This window comes from Fukomys damarensis, unplaced genomic scaffold, assembly GCF_012274545.1.
Source record: "Fukomys damarensis isolate Sample0158 unplaced genomic scaffold, DMR_v1.0_HiC HiC_scaffold_26, whole genome shotgun sequence".
Classification (NCBI taxonomy): Eukaryota; Metazoa; Chordata; class Mammalia; order Rodentia; family Bathyergidae; genus Fukomys; species Fukomys damarensis.
Genome location: NW_022900938.1, coordinates 9,296,017 through 9,313,887, shown reverse-complemented (window position 1 = coordinate 9,313,887; position 17,871 = coordinate 9,296,017). Strand labels below are relative to the sequence as shown.

Sequence of the window (17,871 nt, the reverse complement as noted above, 5' to 3'; positions counted from 1 at the left end):
ATAGTGATGCAAAAAAAAAAGTAAAGAAAATAAAGCCATTCTGGTGGTGGGCACAGCTGCATTTGGGACAGCAACAGCCAGTTTCAAAAGAAGTAGGACCACTTGTGTCGTAAATGGCATCAGTATCTAGTGTATAAAGTGGCTTCAGCAGGATGCTTCCAGGTATGATTTTAAAGGGGCCCATGAACATAAGCATTCAGTTCATTTCTGATTATTTTCTAATCTTGGAAGCTGTAGTTTTCCCTGAGTTCCCCTGAACTTCAGATAAAGTGTATTCATTACATTTCTGCATAAATCAGCAGAAGTTGGTCTGGGCTGAGAGCTAAGAATCTTGGTGAAGTCAGCGACTGTTAAATTCCAAAATGGAAAGCAGCAGCAGAAATATAAACAATGGAACAAATGTTTCAACAAGTTAGCGCTTTAAAAGAAATGTCCATCTTGTACGGAGGGACAAGAATTTTGAAGTGCGTGAAAATAGGATTAATTATCTATGATCAAAGGGAGTGCGCTGCACTTTGAGGTCAGAGTTAAGATGAGTGGCCTTCACTACAGGACATTAGTTTGAGCTTCGTGAGAAATCGCAGAACTGTGTAAGAATATGGCTGCTTTCACTGGCGATGTGCAGAAAAAGGATGATGCGTTGAAACCGCTAACTTTTTGGCTCAAAGGACAGAGGAATTATGGGCCCTTTCTCTGGCTGAGCTACAATATATTTTTGTCTGAGAAAAAAAAATCTATTTCTTTGCTAAATGTTTGCGATAACAACAAAACCTAATATAAATCATTCTACAGAAATCGAAATAAGTTTTCTAATTCTCTATTTGAGTCCTCTTATAACTGAGACATAGCAGAACTCTGGGATTATTAATAAGGGTTATGAGGAATTGTCTTTAAACACTCCTGTTTCACATTGTTTCTCTAGCTCTAAGGCCCCTGTTAAAATGAACTCCTAATCCCTGCCTGGTAATATTCTTACTGTTATTAAAATGCAAGATGCAAGGAAGAAAAGGCCTAGTCTCCTTGTACCTCAATCCGACGACTGCTTATTGCCTCCAAATAACTAGAATCAGATCCCAGAATGCCTCCTGGGGCAAAAATTCAAATGTCAATCTCAAGAGGGGACTTACACATGAAAAGAATTGAAGGACTTAAAGCAAAGTGTCTGAAGTTTGGACAGTATGTGTGGGACCTTTGAAATACTAAACAAAAGAAAATTGTGCAATTTGGAAAAAATTATCAATAGATGAATGTAACAAGCTCTAGGAATAATTATTCACATGGTTGAATCACTGAACCCAGAACTCAGGCCAAAATAAATAAATTTAGACATCACAAACTCCCTGACATAAGAATAACATGCAGATGATAATACAAAACTTAAGAGCTGGATTTGTTGGAGTGGATTTATCACGTATGACATAACCAGTCAGCTTCTAAGGGTGTTCTTGAGGCAGACCACTAAGGTCCTGAGAAATCCTCGGTGAGATGTGAACCTTGTTTAAGTGTCTCTACAGTATTGGAAGTAGAAAACTCCAGCTGAAATAAGCTTCTTGATTTCAATGGAGATGACAGGATACCAGGAAGTAGAGGGCAGAGGGCAGCACTATACCAAGAACCAGCTGAAAATGATAACTGCAGGACTTCAAGGTAAAAACCAAATGGCCTAACTCATAATTACCTCTGGGTGTGGTCAACCGGCAGTCATCCTACCGCACAGGAGCTGCAGAATGGGGTCTGGAGGAGTCATACTTAGCTTTCTCATAAGCAATCACGACCGAAGAGATCCAGTTCAAGAGAGAGACCTTAGCTGAGCAGACACACAGGTCCTAAGACTCGCCCAACTCCTAAACTATGAATGATATGGTTCATAGATCCAGTGTCCACAGACATTCCATGAAGTGGCCTTTGTCTATGCTTTAGATGAAGTCTCCTGTAGTAGGGCCACAACTAATGAGCAATTCATGTGGGCCAAGAACTCTTCTAGTCTCTTTAAACTTAGTTAATATATTCTCCCTTTAATCCTATGAGGATCTACTCATTTTTGGAAGAGGAAGAAGGGAAAGGACAGAAGGAAGGAAGGAAAAATAGGAGAAAAAAAGAATAAGAAAAGAAAGTAGGTACAAAAGATTAAGTAAAATGTCCAAGGTTACTCAGATAATAAAAAGAAGGGCTTAGATATTATCCCAAACCATTTGGCTGTAAGCCAATACTCTAGGCTATTACACTGAACTTAAGCACTTATTGTACAGTATCTTCAAAAGAAACTTGTTACTAAATTAACAGTGCATGGGAAAAGGAAAAACATATATAAGTGTTTGGGAAATTGGTGTATAGATTTTTATCAATTCATGTGATTCAGAATGTTACTCTAAATTCGAATTAAGATTACAGTTACTCCACCAGAATGACAACAACAGCTATTTCAGGTACCAAATTAATTTTAACATCCATTTATTTAGTGATTCTCTTAGTCATAAAATGTTTATTGAGCATCTGGTGAAAATTATGCACCAACATATTCACCTGAAGTGAATTTCCTCCCATCAGTAGGCCATTCCTTTTTCTGTGTGAGACAGGGTCTCACTATGTAGCTGAGACTGACCTGGAACTCACTATGTAGCCCAGGCTGGTCTTGGACTCACAGAGATCCTCCTGGTTCAGCCTCCGAGTGTACCACCATGCCCAGCATAGGCTATTCCTTTTCTATCTTTCCCATCTTCTCTTGCTCATTGTTAAAGTCACTCTAGTACATTTCCTTGACAATCTCACTTATTTTCTAAACTCCAGTCACCAATTAAACTGATAATAACTCGCAAATTTATATTCGTCTTCACAGAAATATGGATGATCTGGCTTGGTGTACAATTTCAGAGTATTTCCATGGCTTCTTTTTGAGCAGAATCCAAGAGTCAAGAGTCCATTGCAATAATCTAGGCCAAAGATGTTGGTGGCCTCCACTAGGGTGGTTAATGGATGTGACCAAAAGTAATGGTGGTCTGGATATATTTTAAATGTGGAGCCAATGGGAATGGCTAGTAAATTGGATGTGCAATCTAAGAGAAAGAAAAACTGTCAAGCATAAATCCAATGCTTTTGTCCTGAGTAACTGGAAGAATAGAATTGCCAAAAACTATCAGGAGTAACAATTTGAGTGGCTCAACATTTCAGGCTGGATGTATTGTGGTTTGGATGCCTATCAGTCATCCAAGAAGATTTTCCAGAAGTCAGAGGAGAAGCCCAGGACAGAGGAATACATTTAGGAATTTCAACATATGTAGTAGTAGTAGTAGTACCTGGAATTGAACTCAGGACCTTGCACTTGTTAGGCACTGAGCTACATCCCTGGCCCACATATGTATTACTTTTACATCTGTGGAAGTATGAGACCATAATATGACTAGAATTGTTAAGAAGGGAGGAAATATTGAAGAATGAACCCTTAGATATGTCTTGCTTAAATTTTAGAATTATGGCAAAATTCTATTGAGTATAAGGAAATTTAGAGTCTATATATTCTAACACTGCTGTATACATATTTTAAAAAGTGAGATCAAGTGAGGTTATAATAATGCAAAATAATGGAAACAAAGTCTTTGTAGATAGGGAGGGAGGGAGGGGTTGAAGGGGTGGCTGGGAAAATGGGGAAAAAATAAGAACCAAGTGGATTATGTAAAGGTACAAATTTCCAACAATGAATGTCATTATATTGTTCATATTAAATGGACCTGTAAAATTAATTTTTAAAAATGTTTCCTATATAGGTAATAGTTACATAATTATTCAATTCGCAGTGACACACACTGTCTCTATTCTTTCATGATGGAGGTTTAAATTCCACTCTCTTCCTCCTCCAAGTGGAATTTTGATAAAAATTACTTCAGCTTCTTGTTTGAAAAGCATTTATTTATTTTTATGGTCCTCATAGCATATATATTATTTTTACATCTATTCACAAAAATGAGAATAAAAATCAATTGCCTGTATCCCATCCGTTGGCATTTCCTGGTATTCACCTGTGTGTATTCCAACATAATTGTAATGATATAGAACGTACAATTTCTCATGTTACTTATTTCATCTAACATGATACCATTTTATCCATAAAGAAAATATTTGTTCACTTTAGTTAAAACAATAAGAGAAATATAGAGGAAGCATTTAACAAACAATGACTCAGCAATTAAAAATTACATCAAAGTGACCTTATTTTCTCTAGTTTATATTAATGCTAGACTTATCTGGGTTTTAACTTAAAGAAGTGTTCCTATTTTTATAAGTGAGTCAGAAATATGCAAAATATTTTTCTTTCAGATATAACTCCCCATTGAGTCATAACTCACTAAGACGGCTTGATATAATATTGGTTTAAAAATTCTGTGTGACAGACCATACATGAAAGCCCTCCCTTAATCTGTGTGCTCCAGCCTGCCACACCAAAGATTCTCAGAAGTCATACAAAGAATCAATTGTTGAGTCAGTTTCATAAATACATTTTTAAAAGATGGTCATTTGTGGCCCAAAAAAAAATTTTTTTGTAATCGGGGAGCAAACTCAGGACCTTGTGCTTGTGATGCAGGCGGTGGAACCACTGAGCTAAATCCCGACCCCATGGCCAAAATTGTTAAAACAAATTCTTCTCTGATGATATTTCTGTCTCTCTTTTTCTTGTATCTTTAAACTTTTTTCAAAAACATATTTTTTAAAACTCCTGTGTGTTTTCACTAAAACTGAATTGCTTGGTATCTTTTGGCTATAACTGACATGATGCTCGTTAACAAAAGTCAAGCTGCCCTTTGTGTCTCATAAAATTTAGAAATGGGAATTACTTTATTTCACATTAGTTTAGCGGTGATGTGAAGGTAACCTTGAAAATTAAATGCGCCGTAATTAAATAGGTAGGATTAGAAATATATGGAAGCTCAGTCTTAGGTTGAGTTTCTCCAAACAGAGATCAAGATGACTAGTTGTTTGTAGAAGTTCTCTGGGAGTCATCTCTGAGGACATCCCTGACTGTAAGGGAGAGAAAAGCTGCATCACATGCAACTGACAGTGAGGTTTGTAAAGGATCTTAAAGAAGCTTTGGAACTGAGATAGCCCTTCAAAGTTTTTATAATCCACTGCGAGAGGGAAGGAAGGGTCTCTGCGTCTGAGTCAGACTGTTGTTGAGGATGGGCCAGAGCCCAAGAGGTAGAAGTTACCCTCAGAGAGGCAGTCTTAGTAACTGAGGGCAATTCCCAGAAAGAGGCACTGCCTTGAGCCCTATGTAACAAAGATTCCCAGTAGAGGTAGATCAAGGCCAGCCTGAGCTACATAGTGAGTTTGGTAGAGCAACAAATGCTTTAGCTTCAAAGAGGAAATATTAGTGGAGCACTACGTTACTCCTGTAAGGTCCTACTCTGTGCTCAGTACTCTACTAAGGACTACAGGAAAAGAGAGCATGTGACTGTTCCTCGTTAAAAATCTTTCTTCGGGATAGGTTGAACTCATGAAATAACATAAAGACATTCAAATTCAGTAATTAAGTATTACATGTTGCTTGACTAAACATAAGAGATACAATAAAAGTAATTGCCCTGTGTAACAATCATATTCTCAGGATGGCCCTGAAAAAGGATTAAAAAATAATAATAAGGGTTTGGCTTAGTTAAGTGGTAGAGAAAAGGAGTCATTGCAGACTAAAAAACAAAAAGCAAACAAACAAAAACAGAGGGAAAATGGAAGCAAAAACGATTCTCCTATGCCCATAAGATAGAGGAAAATTCCAGGCTATCTAAAAGTACTGATTTCAATTCAGCATCATTATTGAGCAACTACTAAGTGCAAGGCTCAGAACAAGATACACAACAAGATTCAAGGAGAATTTGAAACCATGAAAGTTATCAAAATATGATGACACAAATACTGTCACCCTGTCCCAACATTCACCAGTCTTCAGTAATAAAGTGATTTCAGTTAGAGAGAAAAGGAAGAACCACAGAAAATACTGGGAGGAAAGAGATGTTAAGAAGCATATTTAGCAATTTAAATCAGCCCAGGTTAAAATAGAAGATAGATTTTCTGTGATGATATTAGAAAGAGGAATGGACACATAGTCTAGACCAAAGACCCTAGACTAGTAAGCTGACAAGTTTTTACTTTATCTCTCAATGCAAAGCTTGGCAAATTTTTTTGTTTAGTTTTGTTACATTTTGTAGGCTGGGGCTTGAACACAAGGCCTTTCACTTGCTAGGCAAGGGTTCTACCACTGAGCTACCTACCCAGTCTCTGTAGGAAGGTTTTAAGTATAACAAAGCTGTTGCCTGAGAAGAGCTCAAAGTCAAGGAAAGTACAGGAAGCCGAAAAGAGATTCACAGGCAACGAAGAGGTACTCAATATGCTTCTTGTTGCCATTAGCACAACACCACAGCGTAGGTGAGATAAAGAGAAGAGGTGAATTTTGGCCAGCAGTTGTGACTCAGAGTCAAGGGCGTGAATCTGGTAGTGCTCTTCAAACTGGCAGAAGGCACAGGTACACCCTGAGGTGGTACAGGGTGTCACATGGTGTGAAAGAGGGAGCACGTGACAAACCTACTCAAACTTATCTTTTAGAGCAGATCCATTCCCTCTCTCTTTTTTTTAGAAGACATTTAATGAGATAGCTGAGATCAGAGACCAAATCCACAGCGTACATCAAGGAGCTTAATAAGTGCTTAGGCATTTTTAAATGCAAATGGCTACAGTGCCTAATAAATGCTCTTTTCTCCCAAATCCTGCAGGTACATGTAAATCTGAAGAAGGGGCCCTTTCAGAGGGAGCAGCGGCGAGAGGCTGGAGGACAGGAAGCCAGAGGGAGGAGGGGACGGGAAGGGCCCTCTGACACAGGAAACCTTTGGCAAAAGAGCCTTGAATGCAGTCAGAACACCAAGCAGATCTAAGGGGCAAGACAGGCTGACAGGGCAGCAGGGAACCCACGACCTGCAGTGCCCATGCCCAGCCCGAGGCAGTGCTCCAGGGGCTTTCCCTGCCAAAACACACACACACACACACACACACACACACACACACACACACACACACACAAACACACACACACACACACTTTGGGGTCCCTGAAACAGCCTCAAAGAGGAGGGGCCAGACCTCGCCTACCTCGGGCCTCTGCAGGTTCGGGGAAGCCCGGAGCTTTCATCGGCTCATCCCTCGGTTCCTCTTGCTGTCTGCTCGAAAGCACAGGTGGCTCCTGGCCCAGCTCTCAACCCGTTAATGTGCTAATCATATGAGTGAGTTAACCACTCATGAATGCAGACCAATCTTTTCTTAAAGGGCCCTTCTGGTCCTGCTCTTAACATCTGTCTCCTAATGGGGACTCAACATGAGTTGCAGAAGGGCCGATCATATTACAAATATAGCAGATATTTATTAGGGAAGAAAGCAAAGACCTACATGTTAGAGGAAAGAAATAAAAGATTAAAGCACCTTAGCAAGGAGTAACATGTATTTTCTCCAAGAACTAGACTGGAGTCAAGTGGAGAAACTTGCTGGGAAATTAGGTTAAGGGGGGAAAACGGGGTCAGCTGAAGGGAGCCTTCAAAAGTCAGGCAGGAGACGTCTCCCTTTAATAAAGACGAAGTAGGAGGTTACACAACTTCTGCCTCTCTCACAGCTTCCTACGTGGCAGCTAATCATGACAGTGATTCATTTGGAAGGGCGACTGGACCTGATAAAATGTATGACTGATTGGGGAATTATTCGAGGTCAGGGGCGCTGAAACAGACTTGGAAATTACCCTTCTACAGATGGCCAGTGAAGTCATCTGGCTCCCAAAGAAATCATCAGGGAGCAAAACTTCAAAGGAAAGGGAGGACAATGCGGTGCGTACGTGCTGGGAAGAAGGAGGTGGAGAAAATTTTCAAATCACCGAGGATCTCATCGGAGATGCTGGAATTTGTGATGGTTTAAGAAAAAGAGGACTTAATGTTGAGGGCTAACGAGAGCTAGGAGGACAGAGAGGAAACGTAATAGCAGGATGGCATCCTTAATTGCTATGGATAAAAATAATTTGGGCCTGATTTTCAAATTTTGTCCCGAATTTAAGCCACCTGGAAAGCTGTCTTCATCGGAGTCAGCGAAAGCACCATTAGAAGCAGTGACAAGGATAATTGACTGTAAGAACACACCAAGTCCTGCATTTTGCGAGGAAACATGTCAGATGTTTCAGGGAGGGGCTTGGAATCCAGAGCCGTCTTGAACTGCTCCAGCTCAAATTGTCACTGCAGATGTTTTCAATCGATGATGCATTTTTCTCATTAAGTTGCCTAACAATTGTGATTCCTCTGTGTCTCCAGCTGTCTTACATTATCAAACGTACCTCCTAACAGCTTCAGTTCCTGGGAAAACTGCTCTCAGGACCATTTCTATTCTCCTTTCTTGTATTTATTACCATCTGACGCTGCGTTTTTCAGTCTACCTCTCTGCAGGCCAATTTCCTGCAACATTTATAGCACTTAAGTATAATTGTTTACACACCTGTGTTTGTTTAAGTGCCCATAAAATTATGGTGAATCATATTCTTTGATAAAAATAAATGTCACCTTCAGGGCTTTTAAACTTATTAGATAACCATATCACAAGACATTAATGAGAATTAAATATCACTTGAAGTTTTATTTATCGCATCAAAATAAAACTTAGCAGAGAATTATAAATGTAACATTTTTTTGTTTTGCTTTGTTTTGTTTTTTTGAGCCAGGGTCTCACTATGTAGTTGAGATTGAACTGGAACTCACTCACTATGTAGCCCAGGTTGGCCTCAAACTCACAGCCATCCTCCTGCCTCAGCCTCCAGAGTGCTGGGATTACAGGCATGTGCCACCAGTCCCGGCTCATAAATATAACTCTTGTATGAATTTATTAAATCAGTACAATTTCATTTCTAGGGTTCCCTATCTAAACAGGCTCACTGATATGTGTATCTAGTTTAATCATTAAAAGAATTTTCATCTTCCACAGTATTTCCTTCGGTTGTTTTTTCTTGAGTGAACCATGGAACTATACAAATGTGAATAAATGATACACTATAGCAGATACCAGAGATACTTTTTAAGCTTTCTCCTTTGAAATTCAGTTACATGTAATGACCAAGATTCATGATTTTATAAACAAAAGACATTTTCAGTATATATAATGCACAAAATATATATAAATAATTTATATACACTGAGCTATGTATATATGTAATTGAGCTAAGGTACACGTGTAATTTTAGTATATGAATACATACACACACACTAATCTCTCTATCCATATACATATACTTAGTCCTCCCTCAATCCCTTTAAGCATCAGCTTTCCCCAGGAATCTGCCGTGTTCTTGGATCAGTGCTCACTTACACCCTCCGTGAGCGATTCCATTCCTACCTAAAGTCCCCGCCCCTCCCTGTGATCGCTCCCCATATTAAACTTGCCCCTGACCTCTCTCCAACAGATGCAGTACACACGTCTTCCTCCACCCTCTCCTTTACTCTTTATCTCACGAATGCCATCATCTTGCTTCCAGCCGCCCAAACCAGAGACTTGTGAATGATCCTGAAATGCTTGTTTCCTCCCCTCCTTGCTCTTTCTCTAGATTCTTCCAAATTTGTTTCTTATACATCTCCCAAATGCATCTCTTTCTCCATCTTCAGTGACATTTACTTTTCATTCCCTTTTTCTACTCTTTTCAGTCTCATTCACATGAAAATTCTTCTAAATATCACTACCAAAGTGACCTAATGTGCAATTCACATTTGTCGCACTTTCTTAAAACACTTCAATATTCTGTAATGAAATTTCTATTGATATATTTGGTTGGTCAGATTTTCTTCTAAAGAAGTGGCCAGCATGCAAGATTTTTAACATCCTTGGCCCACGGATGAAATGCCAAAAAATATTCACCAGGGATCACAAACACACTCTTCATTCATTTCCATGTGCCCTCTAGAGGGTATGGTTCCCCTTTTAGCAGACAGTCTCCTAAAGACACTTTCAAAGTAACTGTCAACCTCCGTAGCACTACACACAAGCCCCTTCCTAGTTCTCTGTGTCTTCCACCAATCCCATGGATGGCACCTATTGCCATGACAGCACGTGGGGTTCCCTAAGCAACCCATGACTTTTGAGAACCATCCCTTGATCTATGCTATTGTTAGGTCTAGCATATTTTGTTCATTACTCTAGACGCGGTATTTTTCATTCAAGATTCATTAAGAAAAGCCTTTTCAAGTAGTCTTTCTTGCCTCTTCTCTCCAAATCCGGTCTACTTTTGATGGCTAGGTTCTTTGTTTCCCCTGTAGATTTCTCATCAATGTCCATTAATACCACTTATTTGTTCAGATCTATTCACATGCGGGTTGATTTTATTAAATAGTCAAAATAACACATGTAGCATGTGTAGAATATACTCTTTGTAGCAGCCACTGAGTAATTATTTTACATTCCAGAGCAAAAGTATCAATAGCTGACATGGAAAATGCATACTCCCAACTGTCATCTAAATAAATTTGTCTCCATTATGAAACTGTTTTTGTCATGTAGATTTTGTTTCACTAAATTGTATCTGTTTATTTATTTTATAAATGATGACTTAAATTACTTGAAATTAGTTAAAAATCGATGGCCCTGGAGCTAGAGTGTACTGCTCTCTCCTACCCCTGGCTGTCTGCTTCTATGACCAGCACGCACTCATGGGAATTCTAAAAAACTAAGCTGAGATGACTTCACAACCAGTGGAAAAACCAGATTAAAAGTGTGAATACTGTGTTGCATCTTCCTTTCTATCAGACATTTTAATATTTGTAACATTTGGATAACAGAATTTAGTATGCTGTTTCTCCTGCTTTTTTATCATATTAAATATCTTCCACCAGTTTACTGCCCTTTATGCTTTGGTTTTTGTGAATCACACATCTAGGACTTTGCCCATTTGGGTGATTTTCATTTCTGTTTCATTCGTAAGGAACCTATATTAAACTTTTTCTCTCATCATTATAGCACATGTACTCTCAGTTCCAATATACTTGAAGCACATCTTCTGGTTTATAATACAGATTTTACATAGAGTTTGGAATCTTATCTTTCTTCTTTGTACCATACTATTAAATATTTGTTTCCAATCCCTTTTCGAGATTAACAAACTCTTTGATAATTGTCTTAGTCACTTTCCCGTCACTGAGACCAAATGCCTGACCTCTGCTGCTTGAAGGAGTTCATTTTGGCTCATAGTTTATGAGGGTTTCAGTTCATGGTCAACTGGTTTCAGACCAGAAGCAGCGTGGTAGGGCCTGGGCAGAGGGAGGCCGCTCACATTTTGTAGTTGGGCAGCCGGGAGAGAAAGGAGCAGCTGGGGAGGGAGATGCACCCTTCCAGTGACACCGTGAGCGCAGGTCCTAACAGTGAGTCAGCTACGAATCTCCACGATCAATCCCCTTCCAGAAGCCCTGCCTGTGCGTGCATGAGGCTCTTTGGGAACATCTAGACAGAAACCATAACAACGTTTTATGCTGATTTATTTAGAGCTTTTCAACACTGAAATATTCAGTCCTTTGGGAAACGGTTTTTGGTATGAGATTAAGGAAGGAAGTACACTTTCAAGTGATGAATGTCTATCAAGTTACTCTAAGAGCATTTACTGAATAAATGAAAACCAATTTAATGATCTATTGAATTCCAATATAAATACATAGATTTATTTCTAAATACGTGTCCATTTTCCTGTGAGCAGTTGCTTTTTAAAATTTGTAAATATCTAGCAGAGTCAGTGCCTTATCTTTATTCACCATTTCTCTTTGGGGGAAATTTGTTTTGTTTTGTTTTTGAGGCAGGGTCTCATTGTGTAGTTGAGACTGACCTGGAACTCACTATGTAGCTCAGGTTGGACTCGAACTCACAGCGATCCTCCTGCTTCAGCCTCCTGAGTGCTGGGATTACAGGCATGCCCCACGCCCAGTGGGGTGAGATTTTTTTATTAACCTTCTTGCATATTTTTCACTCCAATGAGCTTTAGAATGGTTTTGTCGTGTTTCATATTTTTTAGATTCTATCAAGACTTTGAGTGGCATCATATTTAATTTATTAAATCTGGTTCTGCAAATTTCTTGTCACATTCTGTTGTATGTTGCTATTGCATTTGATAAAAAAATCATTTGTTCTTATGTGTTTTCTGTCAGATAATACAAGTAGAAACAAAATAATAATATACTGATATACGTTCCACATTAGTATAGAAATCAGGTGTGAGTGCTGTCTGAATGTACTTTTCTTGTACACTCAGTATGTAATTCCAGTCACACAATATATCATTTCTCATTATTCATTCAGTAAATTTATGTTGAATTGGAAAAAATACTAAGAAGTTTTTTGGATATTGTGTGAATAGCCTCTGCTTTTATAACAGATACAATTAATCAAAAAAATGGACATGATCATGTAACTATATAAAATACAGTAAGCTGTGCTATGAAGGAAAAATTTAGGGTGCCAAGGAAATACAGAAGAGGAAAATTTGTCTAACCTGTATTGTGGTGAAGAGTGAGGAACTTAGTAAGAACTTGGGAAGATGTAGCATTGAGCAGAGCTCTGAAAGATTAGAACAGGCAAACTGGGTAGAAAGAGCATGTGCACCAATGGTCTTTGATGGGATGCAAAATCCAGTAACTTTTGGGAAGTGGACAAATGTCTTCTGAGTGGAGCAAAGACTAGGGCATTCAGTGACCTAATGAAGACCAAGGAGTCAGGTCATGCCAGAGCCTTATAATTTGAGGACCACTGTCTTCATATGAACAAATGAAAAACAATACTGAATTCTCATCCAGATATATAACTTTCTAAATATTTTAAAGATAAATAATGTATTTTGTGTATGTATGTATGTATGTGTGTGTCTTGTATTAGTGGGGTGGGGCAAGTGACTTGTAACATATTCAGAATCGTATTTCGAATTGATCACTTGATCAGCAGATCAAATTGATTGACAGATTGATTATCACAGGAAGAAGGGAAGAAGAGGGGAAGAGTGAATGTTTGAAAATCTGTTGGAAGACCACAAAAAGAGCCCAGGATATGTGAACGAGGACCGGTGACAGCGAAAATGGAGCAGAGTATGTGGCCTGAAGAAACATTGAAGGAGAAAACGGAAAATCATAACTCTAGCATAATACAAGAGAGACAGGTGACGAGAAAACACTGGCATGACAAAAAGCATGCTTTTAATTTGATGCCTTGCAGAGATATATGACCAAAGTTGTGTGCATGGCTTGTCCTTGGGATGCCCCTGTTTATTTTTAACTAAGAAATAAAAATGGAAACAATAAATGCAATTAAGGAAAAAAAAATTTCTAGAGACTCAAGAGGACCTGTATGCTCTGGTCTAAGAAACATGAAAGTATTATAAAGCACAGTGGGTACGGTACAGAAAGGAGCCAAGCACAGAAAGGAGCTGGGACACCACCGCACCTTTTGGACATGGGAAATCTAACAGTTACGTCTTCACAAGTGTATTGATGAAATAGTCTTTATTTTTAAAGAATTGTATAGAAAGAATTTTAGCACCATCATTAAAGAATATCATCATTATAATAATAATTTTTAGCCCTGCCTATCTCCAGTCTTGGAATAATCACAGAAGCATAGCACCTTTCAGTATCTAAAATATAAACAAGAATAGTAAGTCCATCCCAGCTTCTAGAGATGAGGTAGCTCATGCTAAGAAATGTTGGGTCTTTTTTTTTTTTTTTCATACTGAGGATCAAACTCAGGACCTTGCGCTTATGAGACAAACAGCAGAACCACTGAGCTAAATCCCCGGCCCAATGTTGAGTCATTTTTGTCTATAAAAGTTCAAAGGCCAAATGTTCTAATCCCAATCATCACATCTGATTAGAGGCAACTCCACAACTCTGGGTTTCTACATCTTTTTCTTCATTATAGGCTTCAGCATGATGCGACTGTACATATGGAAGAGTCTCAACTTTGGGACCTGGACATGTATTCATAAGATATATATGTACATTATTTTGTTCAGTTTTCTCTTAGGTAAGAAAATACAAATGTATTAAATGCTATACCTATACAACATCTATCTGTTTTGACTGAATGCATCAAAAGGGAAACGGCATTGTGAAAATTAGAAGTGAATATAAACATATCAGCCTTTACAAAACTTCAAGAAGTTGAAGCAATTTCACTTTTTTCTCCTGAAGTTCCACTGAATATAGACTGTTTAAAAATTCCATTTAAGGCAATGAAAAACTTGATTTTTTTAAATTAAAGATTTTCTATAATTGTTACACAGTATCAAGATGTGGATGTGGGTTTCAATTGCAAAGTTAAATATTTTTATTTTTCATTGATAATCCGGGAATGGGAGGTCACAAAAGGGCTCTACTTTCTATTCATAAAACCACAGCCAAGCAAAATAGACATGTGTTGTACTTTTACATACCCCATTCTTTAACTACCTGCCAGAAAGAAGAATTTCTTCATAAATACTAAGCAATTTTTTCATTGCATCGAAATAAATTGAAGAAAAGATATATTTATTTATTTCATCAGTTTACTTTTTTTAAAAGGTGGTCATTGTCAATGGTTGTCTTAAACCTAAACTTTCCTACTGAAAAATATTTTAGGTCAATTAAAATTCAAGACTGGTAAGTAAAATAAATATTCTGAAGGGCAAGGAGGCCGGGCACTTAGGATCATATGTACAACACTTAAGTGGAATCAGCCATTACTTCAAGAGTCTCAGGATCAGCTTCAAACAGGCAAAGTCCTCATGAACGGCGACGGTCGTCATCGAGGGTGGGTACACTGCTGATGTCTCCGGGCTTGTGTCACATAAAGCAAACTGGCCCGACTTCAACGCCAAATTCCTGGTCTGTGCCGCCAACATCCACAGGGGCAATATCTATGATGGGCAAGCGCGCCACGTTCTGCGTTCTGTACTCGAAGACAGTCTTGCCCACATTTCCATCTCGCTTCTGGAAGGAAATGATGGAATGGATCAACAATACCTTCACATTCTCCACTGATGTAGAGCAACAACCTACCCAGGTCACTTTTATAATGGAAAAGCAACAAGCACTACTCAGAAGTCAGAGCACTGGTAACACGAAGCGAGGTCCTAGCATGGATAGCAGCTGCTTCTTTCTGAGTAAATTCCTCGTTCTTTTGCAGCTCCTCAAATAGTCACAATACAAATTAGGAAAGAATTTTTTATTCTATTCAAATGAAAGAATAATTCTTCATCCTACATTCTCCTTGTTTCTATCTGGATATGTCATTTCAAAGACATAGAAATCAATAATTGACTACATTTTAGACTCAAGGAATTCTAATCAATAAAAATACCTTACAGTAGAACCAAAGATAGCTGCGGAAGAGCAGGATCCAACCCTAGGGATCCAGTGCCCTCTCTCTTAGTTAATACTTCTAACTCGCTCCATGTGCAAGTTTACCTGAAGAACAGCCACACACAAAATGTTCCTGTGATTATACTATACACAGGGTAAATTTGTCATGACTTCTGGTACCCTGAGAGTATTTTTAACAAAAATATATTGTTTTCTTCAAGCGGATGGACCATGGTTCAAAAAGTACTTACAGAGCAGGTGTCTTGAAGAATTGTGTATCTGAATCTAATGTTCCCGTCTCCCTTGATGTCCAAGTCATTTGCGCCTTTAAGAAGGACAGCTTTCTTGAGGTTCTTGCCTTCATCGTCCATGTACCCTACGGTGTTTTTACAGATGTAAGTAATGTTCTGGGATGCTTCTTTTGATAAAAGGCGCAAGAAGGTCATCTGTGTAACGGCAGTGTTAGGTGACTGATAGTCTCCGTAAGTGAACTAAAAAAAGACACAAAACACGGTCTTTGTTACATGCCATTCTGAAGGTTTTGATAATGCTATAGTTAGATAAATTAACCTTAGACAAATCATTTTTGAGATGTGTTGCTTTAATTCTTGTCATTATAAGAAGCTAGTCTGTCTATTCATATAAAAAATCTTCAGATTTCTATGCATATTCACATCTGTCCTCATGTCAAACAAAAGGTGGTGAAGCCAGTAATTATTGTAAGTTTCCAGAGAAAGGTTAGAAATCTTGAGATCTGTCTTAATTGTATAGAAAAATAACTCATTAGTTTTACCACTCATTATAATAAGCACTGAGCATGGACTGTTGGAATAATTGCTTTTTTACCCAACTCTTCTGTACTTGCAGGAAATGTGAATTAAGAGTTTTGTACTTGGTAACACAAAATTATCAAAAATAATTTCCCATAGGCTCTTTCTGTCCATTTCATAATTTAAGTTTTGTTTACCATGCTCCTGTTTGAGTTCTTACTTAATATTTTAAGTTACATTTCAATTGCTTAAATTTACATTTTAAATTTTCCTGTTCATTAAACAATGGTAAATTCTGGGATACCCTGTGCATGCCCATGGTGTTATTGCCTCATGTGTATTCTGAGATGAGTTCCGGGGGAAGGTTAAGAGCAGAGATCAGAAGAAAATTTGAGAGTTAGGCTGGCACAGTGAGGCCTGGGATGACACATTCACATTACAACAGGAAATAGCAAAGCCTGAGGAGACTCTGAATACTGGACAACGATAGAAATATGGAGTACACTGGAACTCAGAAGGATATTAATAAAATTTCTATAATTATAACACGCCTTAAGCTTAAGACTGCAAAGTTCACAAAATGATTTGAGTATGAAAATGCTATGATAGTTACCACTTGCTGTGTACTGGATACTTCACTCAGAATTTAAATTCACATGGAACTATGGGTCCACACTACCACTCTCACTGCAAGCTGGTGATACCAAGGCTCCAAAAGGGCCAGCCACCTCATAAAGCCCAATATCAGTAAGAAATAGATCAAGGTAGGCGTTACCAGGGCCTCCCGAGGCTAAAAATAATGACTATCTTTCAACTGAGGAAAGACCACTTCACAGTCAGTGTCAAATAAATTAGATGAATTAACATGGAAAATAGTTAATTCTCTACTTTCTATCAAATGATAAAAATTATAATTCAAACTTCTTTTTAATTTATCACATAGTAAAGCTTTTTATGAAGTGACATTGCAATTGTTACTAATAAGAATGTATCACTTAAAAATAAACACGGCAAAAAAATAACAGCATGCCATAGTTGTGAACAGATACAAGGAGACAAGAAATAATGAAGGAAAAGACTACAACTGAGGAAGCATATTAAGTTACCTGAGATCCTCTATTCATGTCAAGGCCATACCAGACAGGCTTATTGTCAGGAGATTTGCTGGCCCACCACGTTTTAAGTGGGATCGTGGATGGGTTTGCTGAAATACATGTTTCTCCCGTTTCCATATTGCAGTAAACTTTGATTGCATCTTCGGCTGACCCTTGGTTAGGATCAATCCAGTACTCACCTATTTACCAAAACAGAAACATTTGCTAAGTGAAGGGAATCTCAGAGACGTTCATGAGATGCCAAATTAATTATCATAGGCTTTGAAAATATAAACTTGCTGGTGAAGGACTCATGGGTGGGGTCTTTCTACATGCTAGTCATGGTTTTAAATCACTGTGCCAAGTAACGTATATAAGGCTCAAAACATCTATGTGAAGGAAATATTATTACCCTCCACTTTATTGGAAAAAGATACCAAAAACAAATAATCACAGTAAATGGTTTTTGCCTAGGTAGATGTGTTCCCATTAATTTATAAAACCATTGTTTGAAAAAAGTTATAATTAGAATGTAGTAATATATTATCAATAACTATGTAAAGTAAGCATATGTGTGAAATTACATCCAGGATTCTATGAATAATCTCATCAGCCCCCACCCATTTTTTTTTTTTTTTTTTTTTT

The 17,871-nt window shown here is 38.1% G+C and overlaps 1 protein-coding gene and 1 long non-coding RNA gene across 9 annotated transcripts in view; both read right to left on the bottom strand.

The window, feature by feature from the left end:
• The window catches only part of LOC104871009, a 16,582-nt gene extending 8,471 nt beyond the window's left edge, over window positions 1–8,111 (bottom strand). The window contains exon 1 of the long non-coding RNA XR_782699.3: window positions 7,129–8,111. This is a non-coding gene — a long non-coding RNA (uncharacterized LOC104871009). The remainder of the gene's footprint in view (window positions 1–7,128) is intronic.
• A 4,750-nt stretch (window positions 8,112–12,861) lies between these two features.
• Col5a2 (collagen type V alpha 2 chain) overlaps window positions 12,862–17,871 on the bottom strand; it is a 309,094-nt gene continuing 304,084 nt past the window's right edge. For 7 of the 8 annotated variants that reach the window (XM_033756386.1, XM_033756384.1, XM_033756385.1 and 4 more), the window contains 3 exons: window positions 17,239–17,426; window positions 15,614–15,853; window positions 12,862–14,990 (listed from right to left, as the gene is read on the bottom strand). In XM_033756386.1, the coding sequence (XP_033612277.1) occupies window positions 14,844–14,990; window positions 15,614–15,853; window positions 17,239–17,426 (575 nt within the window). In that variant the 3' untranslated portion in view covers window positions 12,862–14,843. The remainder of the gene's footprint in view (window positions 14,991–15,613; window positions 15,854–17,238; window positions 17,427–17,871) is intronic. The other variant, XM_033756387.1, reaches the window with a different exon arrangement.